At 48.5% G+C, this 18,160-nt stretch overlaps 1 protein-coding gene across 1 annotated transcript in view; it reads left to right on the top strand.

The window, feature by feature from the left end:
* The window catches only part of fbxl16 (F-box and leucine-rich repeat protein 16), a 24,292-nt gene extending 13,624 nt beyond the window's left edge, over positions 1-10,668 (top strand). The window contains exons 2-7 of the mRNA XM_020933101.2: positions 2,890-3,581; positions 4,067-4,309; positions 5,226-5,491; positions 6,944-7,028; positions 9,043-9,106; positions 10,520-10,668. Coding sequence (XP_020788760.2) covers positions 2,904-3,581; positions 4,067-4,309; positions 5,226-5,491; positions 6,944-7,028; positions 9,043-9,106; positions 10,520-10,668 — 1,485 coding nt within the window. The 5' untranslated portion in view covers positions 2,890-2,903. The remainder of the gene's footprint in view (positions 1-2,889; positions 3,582-4,066; positions 4,310-5,225; positions 5,492-6,943; positions 7,029-9,042; positions 9,107-10,519) is intronic.
* The last annotated feature ends 7,492 nt before the right edge of the window (positions 10,669-18,160 follow it).

The following is an 18,160-nucleotide window of genomic DNA, read 5'->3' as shown; positions in this document are numbered from 1 at the left end:
GCAGGACGCAGGCTCGGCCGTGCACGCGCTGCTCCAGCTGCTATCTCTTTAAATGACACGAAGCCTGCGCTGCGCGCGTGCGTGCGTTGGAGCGTGCTGAAGAGAAATTACGAGACAGAGGCTCAGTGTGGTGGAGAAGGACTGAGCCAAAACAAACAAAGCCTGTAGATCACACGCGCTGGTCCAGAGGAGCGCGGCTCGTGCTGTCGGGGCTCGGCTCGGGTCTATGGGCAGGACGGCATCTCTCCGCGCGTAGCCTCCTCTGCTCCGCTCCGCACTCCGCACCCGCCGCAGCGCTGGGAGCACCGGGATCATGGATTAAAGCTCCAGAGGATTCTATGTGAAGGTAAGGCCGGTGTGGGCAGCGGTGGGCTGGGGAGGAGAGGGGTTGGACCGGGGCTGGAGAGGGGCAGAGCCGCAGTGAGCGCTGATGGCGGTGCTCTTTGTGCGCGCCGCGGCCTGTGGATCCACCGCATCGGCCTGACTTTCATTAACAAAAACATGACGCCAGCGGTACCGCTGACGTAACCGCTTTGATTTTCATCCGTGCACCAGTCCCCGCGCTGCTCCGGCCCGGCCCGTGGGCCTGTACCTGCGGGGGCTGTGATGGAGCGGCTCCGTGGGGCTGGGCGGGCTGGGGCTGTGGAGCTCTGGATGTGATGGAGCGGAGGGCCGCACGCTGTGCTCTCACAGCGCGACTTTGGGGCTGGAGATGCCGCGCGGTGGGCCTTTCACCACGGCACACCACGGGGACATGACCGGAGCGTTATGATGTAACGGGTTTGGTTTGTTCTGAGGCAGGTGGAGCTCCACAGCCTACAGCCTCAGCACCAGCATCCTCACACGGGCCTACACACAGTATGAATGAACACGGGTCACGTGGGGCAGGTTTGGGCAGGGGGCTGGTCCCACACAGGAGGGTTGTATCTTTGTACCTCCACTGTAGGCCCCCTCCTCTCCCCTGTCCGTCCTCTGCACCTCCACTGTCCCTCGTCTCCTTCGGTTCCTCCTCAGCACCTCCTCTGTGCCTCATCACTACATTCTGTTTACCTCCTCTGTACTTCAGTGCCTCCTCTGAACCTTTTCCTCCATACCTCGAAAGGTTCTATCTGGAGGAGGGTTTGTACGGAGGAGGGTCTGTCCGGAGGTGATTCTCTGGAGGTGGTGGTCTGTGAGAAAGTGGAGGAAGTGGACGTAAAAAAGTGGAGGTTCTGTCAGGAGGAAGTTCTGTCAGCAGGAGGTGGTTCTGTCAGGAGGAGGTCTGTTAGGAGGAGGGTCTGTCAGGAGGAGGTCTGTTAGGAGGAGGGTCTGTCAGGAGGAGGTCTGTTAGGAGGAGATTCTGTCTGAAGGTGGTGGTTCTGGTTCTGTGAGAAAGTGGATGCTATGTAAAGAAGTGGAGGTTCTGTTAGGAAGAGTTAGTGGTTCCCTCTGGAGGAACTGGAGGTTCTGTCTGGAGGTGTTTTTTGTTCCAAATAAATGGAACACAATAGTTGGAAGTAAAGAAGAAGAAAGCAGCAGTAGAAATACAGATATAGTGTAGTAAGTCACTGGTTCTTGATGTAGAGTTTGGTGTACTCTTATAGTTGGTCAGGTATTTGGTGGAAGAGTTTTATGAGGTGGGATGTTACAACATGTATCGTGTACACAGAGATGGACTGTTCTGAAGTACTTTAAGTTGTAAAGGCTGCAGTGACAGGTGGAAGAGACAGGTGCTTGAATTAAATTGACCACTATTGAAATGATTAAGTAAATTCCAAAATACTGCAACTATTACAAAAAGTACATATTATAAGGAGCTAAATAGTGGTCTGTCCAGGCCTGTCTGTGACGTGAGCATGCATCCTGGACCCTCTGCCCCCTGGACCCTGTGCCCCCTGGACCCTGTGCACCCTGGACCCTGCCCCCTGGACCCTCTGCCCCCTGGACCCTGTGCCCCCTGGACACTCTGCCCTCTGGACTCTTTCCTGGTCTGGGCACAGAGAAAGTTTGGCAGCTGGCATTGTGGAGGCTGCTGCTGCTGGGCCTGTATCAGGGAGTTACATAACTGTGTACCAACCACCACCAGAGGGAGCACCAGAGCCCAGCTCAAGCAAACAGCATCACAACACAAATAAGACATGTTTAAGTTCTCTCCAGTCTCATATACAGAGCACATGGCTCTCCTCAGGGGCCCCACACCTGCTCACACAGACAGAAGGGCCAGGGCCAGTGTCCTGAGAGCCACAATACTACACTACTACAGTACTACAGTACTACACTACTACACTACTACACTACTACACTACTACACTACTACACTACTACACTACTACACTACTACACTACTACAGTACTACAGTACCAGCTGCCTAGAAAACACAGCACTGATCCTCTCAGACTGTGTCTGTGACTCACATCTACAGTAGTCAATGAAAAATAAACTTCTGACATGTCTCCAGAGTACCTGTGTGTGTGTGTGTGTGTGTGCATGAATGTATACGTATACTAGTATACTCTTACACACACAGTACTAGTATACTTATACTGGGATGTATAGTTATACTAGTATGTATATTTATTCTAGTATGTATACTTGTACTAGCATGTATATTTATTCTAGTATGTATACTTGTACTAGCATGTATATTTATTCTAGTATGTATACTTGTACTAGTATGTATATTTATACTAGTATGTATACTCATACTAGTATGTATATTTATACTAGTATGTATACTCATACTAGTATGTATATTTATACTAGTATGTATACTTGTACTAGTATGTATATATTTATACTAGTATGTATACTTGTACTAGTATGTATATTTATACCAGTACTAGCATGTGTATTTATACTAGGATGTTACTGTTCCTAACATGCTTGTAAACTGCTTGTGTGACCTGCAGGTCCAGTGTTGAACATGTCCAGCCCCAGCGAGCTCAAGTCGACCTGCGTGACTCGCAATGGTCTGGTGAAGTTACCCCCTACCCAGCCCAACGGCCTGGGCAGTGCCAGCATCACCAAGGGCACTCCTGCCGCCAAGAACCGCCTGTGCCAGTCCTCATCTGTGCCCGCCATCCTGCCCCCACCCTCCACCTCCCTGCACTACCACCACCATCACCACCTGGACACCACCTCCTCCCTCCTGACCAACGAGCTGGACTCGGGGAAGCCTCTGGGGCTGAAGTCCTCCCTGCGGGGGCTGGCCCCTCTCAGCCTGCCCAAGCCCGTGCTGCTGGAGCGACAGCTGGTGCTGGATGAGAAGCTGCTCAACCGACTGCTCTGGTACTTCACCACGGCTGAGAAGTGCGTCCTAGCGCAGGTCTGTAAGACATGGCGTAAAGTCCTGTACCAGCCCAAGTTCTGGGAGGGGGTGACGCCCATCCTGCACGCCAAGGAGCTGTACATGCTGTTGCCCAACGGGGAGAAGGAGTTTGTGAGCCTGCAGGCCTTCGCCCTGCGGGGCTTCCAGTCCTTCTGTCTGGTGGGGGTGTCAGACCTGGACATTTGTGAGTTCATAGACAACTACCCCCTGTCCAAGAAGGGAGTGAGGTCCCTGAGCCTCAAGAGGTCCACTATCACAGACGCAGGGCTGGAGGTGAGTCCTGACCGCCACTTCATAACAGGATGCTGTCTATAGATGAAGCTTATATGACACCTGTGTGTACCATCTGAATCACAGTCATGTGTACAGTGTAGTAGTAGCTCATGTGGACATGGGGTTGTGTAAATATACAGGTGGGGATGGTTGTGTTGTGCAGTGCTCTGCTGTGCTCTGATACACTCACTCTCTTCCATGCTTTGGCTGCTATTCTGGGACGAGGGGCTGGTTGCCATGGTGATGGCTGGGATGGCTGCATGTGCTTCCTCTGCTCCTCTCAGGTCCAGATCCTCAGGTTGGCTGTAGGAGCTCTGAGGGGAGTCCTGAGAGAGGAGCTGTGCTCTCCTCACTGTTCAAGTCTATGACACATGTGACTATCCTCATCCTCAGCCACTGCACACAGAGGCACCAGTCACACTACGCTCTTCATCCTCAGCCACTGCACACAGAGGCACCAGTCACACTACGTTCTTCTGCGACAGGTGATGTTGGAGCAGATGCAGGGCCTCATGCACCTGGAGCTGTCTGGTTGTAATGACTTCACGGAGGCGGGGCTGTGGTCCAGTCTGAACGCCCGCCTCACCTCCCTCAGCGTCAGCGACTGCATCAACGTAGCCGATGACGCCATCGCCGCCATCTCGCAGCTCTTGCCCAACCTGTCCGAGCTCAGCCTGCAGGCCTACCATGTGACTGACACCGCCATGGCCTACTTCACCGCCAAGCAGGTGAGAAGACACACACACATGCACACACACACAGTAACAGCTGATAGATCATAGTCAAATATTCAGTAAGATTTGTGAGTGAGCGAGAGTCATTCCGGGACAGGACACTGTATGTGTGTACATTTCTCTCCCAACAGTCCAGGACTCAGAGGTCCAGTCCGTCTGTTATAAAGGTGCACTGTTCTTTCAGGATTGTTACCACAAATCTCTCTCTGCACAGTTTTAGTCTTAAGCAAAGACACAATATTAAAGTCACAGTAGGCTGTCCTTTTGAAGCATCATTGCATTGCTCACAATATATGTTCAGATGCCTCTGATACAAACATGTGAAGCAGAAGAATCACAGGAAACGTTTCAGACTGCATCAGTAAAAGGCCTGAGCTGTAACAAAATGGGTGAGGCAGTGGCTCAGTGGTTAGAGTAGTGATCCCCCAGCCCGAAGATCGAAGGACTGATTCTGTTCTGTCGTGTTCTTCTACAAGACACCTCACTCACATTGCCTAGTATGAAAGTGGTGTGTACATGAGTGATTGGTGGTTGTACGGAACAGATTGGCAGCCTTGCTTCAGCCACTCTGCTCCAGGGCAACTGTGGCTACAATAGTATTTTACCACCACAGAGTGGAGTGAAGAATGACACAGTGCAGCACTTTGAGGGGCTTCCACAGCCCGTAAAGCACATTACAAGTGTAATTATTAGAACAGAATGAACCAATAATTAGCCCTCTACAGCTGAAATCTAAGTAATAATAATATGAAGACTGAGCCCTATAATCACTAGTTCTATCTCTCATTTATTGAGCAATAAGTCCAAATAGTGATTATTGTATATGTGTGCTGTCAGAGATGAGCACTAGTAGATAACATGGACATTATATGAGTGTCTTCTCAGCCCTAGTTTTGTCTGTGCCCCTCAGGGCTACACCACCCACACCCTGCGCCTGCACTCGTGCTGGGAGATCACTAACCATGGGGTGGTGAACATGGTGCACAGTCTGCCTAACCTGACCGCCCTGAGCCTGTCAGGCTGCTCCAAGATCACAGACGACGGGGTGGAGCTGGTGGCAGAAAACCTGAGGAAGCTGCGCAGCCTGGACCTGTCCTGGTGCCCGCGCATCACCGACATGGCCCTGGAGTACATCGCCTGTGACCTGCACAAGCTGGAGGAGCTGGTGCTTGACCGGTCAGAACACACACTCTACTCTTGTGTACTGGGGTTTCCATGGTAACGTTTGTCCTCTGTATATGACTAACAGCATGACAACAGGACCACCTTGACCCACCGTCATTGTGTGTGTCTTGGGTTACATTTCTGCTGTGTGTGTGTGTGTGTGTGTGTGTGTGAGTGTACGTGCGTGTGTGTGCGTGTATGTATGTGAATGGGTGAATACTTGATGTAAAAAAGGTGGAAGCGCTCTATATAAGACTGTGCCCATTCACCATGTGCACATGTCCTGTTGATGGTTTTGGGGCTGCCCTTTGTTTCCCATCAGCAGACATGCTAATGGGAAATGTGTGAACCCCGGACATGTCATTATCACCACATGTTTAAGCCATTGTTGTTCAGGTCACATGACAGGACTTGTGTATGGTGTGGGCCGGAGTGCCCCCTGTGGTCATATGCCAAAAACACGATGTCACCATTTTCTTTGAGTTACATTAAACTTTACATTGTATCACGAAGTAGGAAAAGCAGCATCCTTATATTACACTCAAGACTAAGATCTAACCCTAACCCTCCCGACTGACCCTATCCCCCCTGACTGACCCTAACCCCCCTGACTGACCCTAACCCCCCCCACCCGACCATAACCCCCCCGACCGACCCTAACTCCCCCGACTCATCCTAAGCCCCCCCAAACCGACTGACACTAATCCCCCCGACCGACCATAACCTCCCTGACCAACCATAGCCCCCTCGACTGACCCTAACCCCCCCGACTGACCCTAACCCCCCCCGACTGACCCTAACCCCCCCCCGACCGACCCTAACCCCCCCGACCGACCTCTCCTGACCCTAACCCCACTCTGCTGACCCTAACCTCACTTTCTGACCTTACCCCCACTCTCCTGACCCTGACCCCCACTCTCCTGACCCTAACCCCCACTCTCTCCTGACCCTAACCCCACTCTCCTGACCCTAACCCCACTCTCCTGACCCTAACCTCACTCTTCTGACCCTAACCCCACTCTCCTGACCCTAACCCCACTCTCCTGACCCTAACCTCACTCTTCTGACCCTAACCTTCTCAACTGGTTCGCCTGTATTCAGCCTCACATTTTATTGTGTCCGGTTATGTATTTTAGCGTGTGAGTGTGAGTGTGTGTGTGTGTGTGTGCATGTTTGTGTGTATGTGAGTGTGTGTGTTTGGGTTGTTTGACTATGTGGGGTTGGGGGTGCGGGGGTTGGGTTGGTGGGTGGGTGGTTGGGTGGTTGGAAATGCGGGACTGTTTTTAATCACTGTAAAGCACTTTGTGTTGCATTTTGTATGAAAAGTGCTTTATAAATAAAGTTTGATTTGATTTGATTAACCCCACTCTCCTGACCCTAACCCCCACTCTCCTGACCCTAATCTCACTCTTCTGACCCTGACCCACTCTCCTGACCCTAACCTTTCTTGTGCTTGTGTTCCAGGTGTGTGCGTATCACAGACACGGGCCTGGGGTACCTGTCCACCATGTCGTCCCTGCGCAGCCTCTACCTGCGCTGGTGCTGCCAGGTACTTTCTCTGTCTCTGTGTCTCTGTATGTGTAAGAGCAGGGCCCCTCTGTGTATGTGTAAGAGCAGGGCCCCTCTGTGTGTGTGTAAGAGCAGGGCCCCTCTGTGTGTGTGTAAGAGCAGGGCCCCTCTGTGTGTGTGTAAGAGCAGGGCCCCTCTCTGTGTGTGTAAGAGCAGGGCCCCTCTGTGTGTGTGTAAGAGCAGGGCCCCTCTGTGTGTGTGTAAGAGCAGGGCCCCTCTGTGTATGTGTAAGAGCAGGGCCCCTCTGTCTGTCTCTGTATGTGTAAGAGCAGGGCCCCTCTGTCTGTCTCTGTGTGTGTAAGAGCAGGGCCCCTCTGTCTGTCTCTGTGTGTGTAAGAGCAGGGCCCCTCTGTGTGTCTCTGTATGTGTAAGAGCAGGGCCCCTCTGTGTATGTGTAAGAGCAGGGCCCCTCTGTCTGTCTCTGTGTGTGTAAGAGCAGGGCCCCTCTGTGTGTCTCTGTATGTGTAAGAGCAGGGCCCCTCTGTGTATGTGTAAGAGCAGGGCCCCTCTGTGTGTCTCTGTATGTGTAAGAGCAGGGCCCCTCTGTGTGTGTGTAAGAGCAGGGCCCCTCTGTGTATGTGTAAGAGCAGGGCCCCTCTGTGTGTGTGTAAGAGCAGGGCCCCTCTGTGTGTGTGTAAGAGCAGGGCCCCTCTGTGTGTGTGTAAGAGCAGGGCCCCTCTCTGCCTCTCTGTGTGTGTAAGAGCAGGGCCCCTCTGTGTGTGTGTAAGAGCAGGGCCCCTCTGTGTGTGTGTGTAAGAGCAGGGCCCCTCTGTGTATGTGTAAGAGCAGGGCCCCTCTGTCTGTCTCTGTATGTGTAAGAGCAGGGCCCCTCTGTCTGTCTGTGTGTGTAAGAGCAGGGCCCCTCTGTCTGTCTCTGTGTGTGTAAGAGCAGGGCCCCTCTGTCTGTCTCTGTGTGTGTAAGAGCAGGGCCCCTCTGTGTGTCTCTGTATGTGTAAGAGCAGGGCCCCTCTGTGTATGTGTAAGAGCAGGGCCCCTCTGTCTGTCTCTGTGTGTGTAAGAGCAGGGCCCCTCTGTGTGTCTCTGTATGTGTAAGAGCAGGGCCCCTCTGTGTATGTGTAAGAGCAGGGCCCCTCTGTGTGTCTCTGTATGTGTAAGAGCAGGGCCCCTCTGTGTATGTGTAAGAGCAGGGCCCCTCTGTCTGTCTCTGTGTGTGTAAGAGCAGGGCCCCTCTGTGTGTCTCTGTATGTGTAAGAGCAGGGCCCCTCTGTGTATGTGTAAGAGCAGGGCCCCTCTGTGTATGCGTAAGAGCAGGGCCCCTCTGTGTATGTGTAAGAGCAGGGCCCCTCTGTGTGTGTGTGTAAGAGCAGGGCCCCTCTGTCTGTCTCTGTATGTGTAAGAACAGGGCCCTTCTCTGTATGTGTAAGAGCAGGGCCCCTCTGTCTGTCTCTGTGTGTGTAAGAGCAGGGCCCCTCTGTGTGTGTGTGTAAGAGCAGGGCCCCTCTGTGTGTCTCTGTATGTGTAAGAGCAGGGCCCCTCTGTCTGTCTCTGTATGTGTAAGAGCAGGGCCCCTTTGTCTGTGTCTCTGTATGTGTAAGAGCAGGGCCCCTCTGTGTATGTGTAAGAGCAGGGCCCCTCTGTGTATGTGTAAGAGCAGGGCCCCTCTGTGTATGTGTAAGAGCAGGGCCCCTCTGTGTGTCTCTGTATGTGTAAGAGCAGGGCCCCTCTGTGTATGTGTAAGAGCAGGGCCCCTCTGTGTGTATGTGTAAGAGCAGGGCCCCTCTGTGTGTGTGTAAGAGCAGGGCCCCTCTGTGTGTGTGTAAGAGCAGGGCCCCTCTGTGTGTGTGTGTAAGAGCAGGGCCCCTCTGTCTGTCTCTGTGTGTGTCTCATGTCATGTTTCACATTGTCCATCCTGACAAATGTTAGTTTTCGTTTAAAGTTGTGTTTATTACACTTAGTGTCACCAGCAGACGTCAGATGTGAAATGATAGAGTCAAGAGTAAGTGTCCTGAGTGTCTCTTGGTGCTTTTGTCCAGGTACAGGACTTTGGGCTGCAGCACCTGTTTGGGATGAGGAGTCTGCGCCTGCTGTCACTGGCAGGTACGCACCTGCACTTATCTGTTCACATTGTTTTTTCTTTATGCAGTTTTTTATCACTAGTCTCTGATTTTACACACATTTGATTCATTCACTTATTGATTTGATTGAGATGATACATGTTAATGAACAAGCCTGATACAACATGAATGTAAACACACTGGATTATTGCACACTGCACATTATTGCACATGACCAGTTCAGACAAGCTCTTTAAATGTGAATTATCCTGTTTACGTCCAATAGTCGTGATATTTCAGAACATAACTCTTGTTAAGGCTGTGGCTCCTGGTTGAGGAGGACAAAGAGGAGCCTCCGGGCAGCTCCAGGGCTGAACAAAGACGGGACTTCTGAGTTAAAGCCGTTCATTGCTCAGCGTGGTGCAGGATAGCAGAGATGAGACAGTATTTCCTTGGATAGTCCATGCATTTATTTGTCACTGTAACAATATTACAGCCAACTTAACCCCCCCAAAGAGTAGTTTGATGCAACCTGCTAAAAACATTAACCACGAGTCAGACAGGGCATGTGCGCCCACTACAGGAATGGTGTTTTTTTAACCCTTTTTAAGATTTTCAGTAGTGTCCAAAGTGTGGAGGAGCAAGTGACCAGCAGCAGTAGTCCACATGAGAGATAATCATAGAAGAGTACGTTTCAGCAGTGCTCATGTTTAAGTTGATGTGAATATGTCAACAACTCCAATGACTGAATTGAATTACCAGCTTTTGAAAGAAAATGTTTTACTGAAGATAACCTTGAGCTATGCACAGACATCTGTGACAGCTGTGACATCATAAGCAGCACCCGCAAAATCATCACTCCAAAGCTTTGAACCATGTACTAGTTGTTTCCCCTCACCATTTACTCACTCAACCAAGTTGTGTTTGGAGTAATTTGTTTGCGTAATCTTTAATCTCTTACTTTCAAGATGCCACATTTTCGATCAACTCCTCCATCAGTTCACACCCACTGTGACATAAGCACTTCGTTCTCCAGTTTTATTTTCTTAATCTGTGATTCGTGTAGGATGCGCCAGTGTCATGTATTCAGTTTGGCAGCTCGCTACTGTGAACTGAAGCTGTCCACAAGAGTTGAGGACAACTTCACAGCTCTTTGTTTTGATGATGTTTATGGTGAGGTCAGCTCCCATTGGGCACTGCAATTTTCTAATGCAGAAGTCAGCCCACTTGTCATTGTAGATTAATATTGTGATTTAAAATGTCCAAATTATAACATAATGAGCAGACACAAGCTCAACAGGTCTTCTTTAACCTATTATTGAATGTTCTATCATGTAATGTGATGGTTGTCAAAAGGACTTTCAAACTCTGGTTGGTAGGCAAAAATTCCAACACTGCCACCTTCACTTTCAGTTTAAGAAATGTAAGAATGATGATATGCATGTGTCTCTGTTAGGCTGCCCCCTTCTGACCACCACGGGCCTGTCCGGACTCATCCAGCTACAGGACCTGGAAGAGCTGGAGCTGACCAACTGCCCCGGAGCCACGGCCGAGCTCTTCAAGTACTACTCCCAACACCTGCCCCACTGCATGGTCATCGAGTAGCCCCGCTGTACCCCCCACCCCCTCACCCGCCTCTGTCTTCCTCCTCGCGCCATCCCACACCCAGCAGGACCAGCAGGAACCCGGGGGCCCCAAACCCAACTGCCCCTCCGCTGGGGGTCAGGAGCTCCACGACGTCTTGTCCCGGAGCCACAACAAACGGGGACAGTTTGTAGGCTTGTAGAGACCGGAGGAGGACGTGTACAGCCAAAAAGACTAGAGGAGAGGCCATCCACACGTGTACAGAATCTAAGACTACTAACACTCGCTGTAAGTACGCCGCTGCGCTTCTCGTGTACGCCGTGGACTCATCATCGGGGACATCTGGGGACATTTGGACATCGGGGACATCTCCAGTCTTGTCTCCGTGCTCAGAAGGATGTGGGGAGATCATGTTTACAGCTCCTTCAGTATTGGCTCTGCTTTTTGATACACCGTTTTTGAGTTGCGACTTACGATGTTTGCCAGGAATGTGTCTGTGACTTATTTATTATTAATATTCATGATTTCGGACAGGTCGGACTTTCATTTTTTTTTTGAATGACGGAAATGTGGACGCTATCGCCTTTCGGTTTAGATTTTTTCAATTTTTGGTTCCTGTTGTTGGTTTGTGATGGGCGCTCAGGGAGGGCCCGGCAGTCTGTGGATGTCTGAGGATTGGTTATAGTCGATAAAGGGAACACAAGGGTATAGAGGCTATTTACAGGCCTTTATTTCAAGTTTTTTCACTTGGACATCTGGTCCAGAAACAGATGCAGATGTTTTTACAAAATAACTTGAATAGATTTGAACAAGATATGACATTTTTACATGTTATACAGTACATGGTGTGACTGATATTGACAAAAATGAATCTCAATATTTTTTGCATTATCTGAAAAAGGGAAAAAAAAAGTTAGATTTTAACATCGCATCAGGGCCGGGCTAAAATCACCGTATCCACCACTGAACTTAACCACAAAAGTGCGACTCTTTACATTTTTTCCAGTCCAGAGTCATATCTGTCTGTATGTTTTATACAGAGGGATATCAGTCTGTTCTCTTTTCCCTCCGTCAAATCTTCAGCCAAAATCAAACACCACCGTCCAATCAGATTTGTTTATTTCAGTGAAGAAGAAGCTCATTGGTCACCATCATTTACAAACAAAAGTACTCGTCTCTCACATGAACAGTTGAACATACCTCATAAGCAGCCAGATTTGTTTTGATACAGACTGACGTGTGTCTCTGATTGGCTCATCCTCGTGTCAGTCACACCTATCTGGGGAGACTGACTGGAGACTAGACTCACATCTTCGTATAGAGGCTTTGCACCGTCACGCGACCCCTATAGCAACGGTACCTATGCCGCCATGACACCAGGCACACTATGTCATTGACTTCAGCAGCATCGGAGAAACATGAGCAGGTTTTGTTGTGTATTTGGTTGTTCTAGATGCTCTGAACGGGATAAAACGAATCGTTTCTTCACTGTTCCTCTGGAAATTACTCATCAGGAGCTCAAACAAAGAATTATCAGAAAAAAATGGGAATTATGGCTAGAGAACATAAACCACAAAGAGATTTCCTATGGTACCATCAAGACACACGTCACTTTCATCAAGCTATTTGCTATTTAAATTGTTTCACAGCTTATTTAATGAGAGAAGCACATTTACTGAACTAAAATGTAAAAAGAAAACATTTGCAGTGTGAGTGGCAGTAGAAACTGTATCTTCCAGTGCACATATAAACATGTCACTCGTCGTAGGACCATGTTTTCTTTATTGCCTTGTTTATCCACAACTATGTCTTCTAGAATGAATCACTTTTTGTGAGTGGATCTTTCTAACATTCGCGAGGATCTTTTCATGGCCGATTCTTTCGAGTTTTGGCTCATAGAGCTCTTTGACTCGTGCTTCATGTTGATCAGAGGAGCCCAGTGTGGGTTCATTGAATCGTAAACTAGTGCAGGTTTTCCTGGATAAATTAATGAAATTTCAGTTCAGTAAATGTGCTTCTTTCATTAAATAAGCTATGAAAGAATTTAAATAGCAAATACCTTGATGAAAGTGACGTGAGTGTGTCTTGATGGTACCATAGGAAATCTCTTCGTGGTTTATTTTTGCTAGCTATAATCCGCGTATTTTTTTTGATAATTCACTTGTTTGAGCTTCTGATGAGTCATTTCCAGAGGAACAGTGAAGAAACGATTCATTTTATCCCTTTCAGAGCGTCTAGAACAACCAAATCCCCAACAAAACCTGCCCATGTTTCTCGGATGCTGCTGAAGTCAATGGGATATCGTGCCCGGTGTCATGGTGGTGTAGGTACCGTTGCCATGGGGACACGTGACGGTGCAAAGCCTCTATTGAATGAGTGTGTTCTGGATCCCAGGAAGTCTCTACTTTAACTTTTACGTTTATCATGGAATTACGAGATTAGAGGAATTTCACTTTGTCATGTAGTTTGAATGTTTTTTACAAGAACATACAGTTTGATGATGTGATATTCTCCTGTGGAATGGAACACTTTTCTGATGCAGACAGATGTTTGTTGTGGAGAGTGACTTGAGCTCTAGTGTAAATGTGCACGTGACATCCACACACTGCCCCGGCCCTCTCTGGCTGAGTCATGTGACCAGGCCAGTATTAGTCAGTGCCAAACAGCAGCGTGGGCTCTCAGGAGCCGCGGCGGACTGTGCATGGTTTAGCCCTCCAGGGGGCGCTGTTCATTTTCTTCATTGTACATACCTCTATTTATTTAAGTTATTTATTGACATTGAGTTGTGTCTTATTTAAATAATGTGTATTTATTGAGGAGATGGGGTTGTGCGGCGAATGTTGGGGCCCTGAAAAGCAGTCATTTTTATTTTTTCAGAGCCAAAAGAGGACTGCGACAGTTCCACGCGGTGTGACATGCTAACACGTGTAACATGCTAACACCGAGCCATGTGCAGTTTGTGTCATATGTGTTCTCCTTCTCTGCTCATACACCACTCAGCTTCGGGGGCCCCTCACGGTCATGTGATCAGGGGCCCCTCAGGCTGTGCTCATGTGATCTGGGGCCATAGACATCAGTCGACGGAGCATTGTTGCTGACAGTTTCCTCCAAGCAACTGTGTTAGCATAGTTGTTAGCATTTTAAACCAATAAGATTAAGGCTGAGGCCAGTGAAATATGTTGTTTTTTATAACTATTTGGAGTATTTTCACGTCTCAGTATAAACGTCTAAATACATCTAGTTTGCTTTTCCCCCATACACACTTTCAAGTAAGTTGTTTAGATTTTGGCACAGATGCTAATGGTACATGCTAACTATTATCAAAAAGCAGCTAAAGTTGAATATGTTTAAGAATATATTCACACCAGGTTTTGATATCACAACCTCCAAAACTACTACATTTAATTTTTAGATCGTTTTCAATTTCTAAAATGCAGCGATTGCTTCATCATCTGACTAAAGTGCTTTCATTTTTCTAGCTCCAGCTTTGAACGTCTACTGATGTCTGTTTCTGGGGCCCTCAGACTGTAGTCATGTGATCTGGGGCCCTCAGGCTGTGGTCATGTGATCTGGGGCCCTCAGGCTGTGGTCATGTGATCTGGGGCCCTTAGACTGCAGACATGTGATCTGGGGCCTTCACTGTTCGGTCTCGGGCCCTAAGACAGTATGTCATGTGATCTAGTGCTAATGTTATCAGGGGCTTCAGACTGCTGTCAGGGGCCCTCACAGTGGGGCCATGTGATCTGGGGCCCTCACAGTGTGGTCATGAGATCTGGGGCCCTCACAGTGTGGTCATGAGATATGGGGCCCTCACAGTGTGGCCATGAGATCTGGGGCCCTCACAGTGTCATGAGGGCCCTCACAGTGTGGCCATGATCTGGGCCCTCACCATGTGGCCATGAGATCACATCTGGGGCCCTCACCATGGCCATGAGATCTGGGGCATGAGATGGGCCTCACAGTGTGGTGAGATCTGGGGCCCTCACAGTGTGGCCATGAGATCTGGGGCCCTCACAGTGTGGCCATGAGATCTGGGGCCCTCACAGTGTGGCCATGAGATCTGGGGCCCTCACAGTGGGGTCATGAGATCTGGGGCCCTTCATGGGGGCCAAATCACGGCAAAGAATGTTTACATTTTGTACAAATCCATAAGGGCCATGTTGTGTACTGAACCAGTGGATCTGTGGAAGCTTCCAGAACACACAGTCTGGGCCGCAGCACAAATATATACAGCCTCCTCTCCTGCCTCCTTCCCTCTGCCCTCCTTTCCTCTGTCTTCTTTTTTTTATCTCCTTCCCTTTATCCTCATCACCTCTCCTAGTTCCTCATATCCTTTCCTACCTCCTTTCCTCCGTTGTGATTACTGGAGACTTAAAGACGTTAGTCTCTGTTCAGGCAGCAGTGAAGCGGCACGACTGAAGCTCCTGGCTTCTCTACTTGAGACTAAAAACAGTAGCTGTTAGCAAGTGATCTGAATCCTGACATCATGTTCAGTCTGAAAGTTTCTGTGTGAGGAGCTTGGATCGAAAGAGCCAAATGTGAATCAGGTACATGGCAGGTGTAAGGGCGAGCCTGGCAGAGTCACCCAAAACCAGACTGTGTGGTGTGGTCAGCTGTAGACTCAGTATATGACTGGATATATCTAACTCGCTAGTCCACTAGCCACCGAGCTGCACATATGAAGTGAGTGTCTTTGCCCAACGGCTCCTGGTCCCATGACGGCTGGAACTGCTCAGCCTTGACTTCCTCAGACTGAAGTCAAACATGATGATTCCACACTCCCTTAGTCCACTTCTACATCCAGTCTGTGGGTCAGACTGTGTGCTCCCAGACTCCACAGGTCCCACTCATGTGTTTACACCGTGTCAGATCTCACTCACATGTGTGTGAGGTTCACATGTATGTGAGGCTCATATGTGTGTGAGGCTCATATGTGTCTGAGGCTCACATATGTGTCTGAGGCTCACATGTGTGTGAGGCTCACATGTGTGTGAGGCTCACATGTGTCTGAGGCTCACATGTGTCTGAGGCTCATATGTGTCTGAGGCTCACATGTGTGTGAGGCTCACATGTGTGTGAGGCTCATATGTGTTGTGAGGCTCATATGTGTCTGAGGCTCATATGTGTCTGAGGCACATATGTGTGTGAGGCTCACATGTATCTGAGGCTCATATGTGTGTGAGGCTCACATATGTGTCAGGCTCACATGTGTGCTGAGGCACATATGTGTGTGAGGCTCATATGTGTGTGAGGCTCACATGTATCTGAGGCTCATATGTGTGTGAGGCTCATATGTGTGTGTGAGGCTCATATGTGTGTGAGGCTCACATATGTGTCAGGCTCACATGTGTCTGAGGCACATATGTGTGTGAGGCTCCAGTGTGTGACAGCCCTGTACAGCACAATTTTACATGCAGCCAATAAACACTCTACTGGGACACTCATCTCTCTGTGGTTTTTGCTCTCTGGTCCTACTCTCTGCTCTAGTCTCTGGTCTGGTCTCTAATCTCCGGTCTGGTCTAGTCTCTGGTCTGGTCTTGTCTCTGGTCTCTGGAATTCTACTGACCAATAGAGCTGCAATTATTTATCAGAATAATTGTGACTCGTCTACTATTGCAATATTGAAATCCCACTTTGATTGGGTTCCTGTTATCTGGACTGTCCAGACTCTAGAGGAGAGCTCACACCTGCTGTCATTTGGTCCTAAATGTAGCTCATTTTATTGGTGATCCAGTCCAGGTTTAGTTTATTTATTCTTACAATATTCAGCTTTATTCATAAATATTCTTAATTAGAAGCTTTCAGACTCCATTTTTCAGCCTTTACTGGGTTAAAATGTGTTAGAGAATGGTCAATGTACAAAAAAGTTGTCAAATCTAAAAAAAACCCCTAAAATTATTAGCTGCCGCCCAAATGACTCTGCATTATAATTATTTGCATGTAGGAATGGGCGCATGGTTCTAAAGCACATGGTATAAAGCCGGTTAAGAACACAGTCTCTAGTCTCTAGAGTTGTAGTTTGGTCTAGATTTAGTCTTTGTTAAAACCTTTTAAACTTGTTTAGACAAAAATGGTCTTCACAAAGCCTGAAATTGTCTGAGATGTTTTGAATTTGAGGCATAAAGTTTGTGTATTACTGATGCAAAACCTTCACACACACTACACACGTCAAATTGGTTTAATTAGATGCAAGGGAGTGAAGTGTCTTGCCCAAGGACACAACATATGTAATAGCAGTAGTGCTGATTGAACCTCAGACTTCAGATTAACTGCCACCTCATTTCAAGCTTTCTTTTTACAAATCAGCAACAAATTAGAAGTCTTCAATTTTCCACCACATTGCACTTGTTAGGAAATGTGTCCTCTGCATTTGACCCATCCTGTGATGTCTTTGGGGCCACCTGTCAGGAGCCCAGGGGCCCATCTCCACACCTGAGCCTGGACCCGTCTGAGGACAGGAGTACCAGCTGGAGGAGAGGAGTACCAGCTGGAGGAGGAGAGGAGCACCAGCTGGAGGAGGGGAGTACCACGCTGAGGAGGAGATGAGTGCCAGCCTGAGGAGGGGTCACCAGCTGGAGGTGAGGAGTACCACCTGGAGGAGGGGGTACCACCTGGAGGAGGGGAGGAGTACCAGCCAGATGAGAGAAGTACCAGTTGGACAAGAGGAGTACCAGCCCACAGAGGGAAGTATCAGCTGAAGGAAACTGGAGTATAGTCAGAGGAGAGGAGTACCAAGCCGAGGGAGAAAAGATACACTTTTTTCTATTCAGGCTCTTTTCATTTGTAAAGCCAAATTATTGTCATTTGAATTTGACCACTGGCCCAAAGCACAAAAACATGAATCTCTAATAATAATAATAATAATAATAATAATAATAATAATAATAATGAGTGTATTTAATCTGCCTTTGTAATTATAAAAGTGATTTACAAGCGTTGCCTGTTGACACATGCTCCGTCCCAGAGCAGCAGGTGTCCAGATATTTCAGTCTGTGGCCGCGTCTCATTTCTCTTTCCTCACTTCCTTCTCCTTCTGCAGGAAACGGGTGAGGAAGTCCCGCCCACAGCGGAGACACAGGGAGGAGAGAGGATCTAAACTCTTCACCGACACCAACAAAGTCTGATTGTTTTCTCCTCAGGTTCACTCTATCATTCTGTGGTTTTCTTCAGAACAACACTTAACATGACACATTTGATTGACAGCTGAAAAACAAAGAATCGAGGAGAGGAATCAAGGAGAAGGAAGTGAGGAAAAAGAACTGAGACACGGACAGTGTGTGATGGAGGCTGCAGCGCCCCCCGGTGGTCACTGTTACTCAGTGTTGGGGAGTAACAGATTACATGTACCGGAGTTACGTAATCAGAGTACAAATTATGAGTAACTGTATTCAGTTACAGTTACTGTTTCAGTGAGTGGTAATTGGATTACAGTTACTTTGGTGAAATAAATGGATTACACAGAGGTATTTTCCTTTTTTCACATTTTGAGCTATATCCCTTTTTTTTTTTTTTT

Source organism: Boleophthalmus pectinirostris, unplaced genomic scaffold, assembly GCF_026225935.1.
Source record: "Boleophthalmus pectinirostris isolate CB_2022bp ecotype Guang Dong unplaced genomic scaffold, ASM2622593v1 HiC_scaffold_17, whole genome shotgun sequence".
Lineage (NCBI taxonomy): Eukaryota > Metazoa > Chordata > Actinopteri > Gobiiformes > Gobiidae > Boleophthalmus > Boleophthalmus pectinirostris.
The sequence above is the reverse complement of the archived record's forward strand: the minus strand, read 5'-3'. Positions and strand labels throughout refer to the sequence as shown.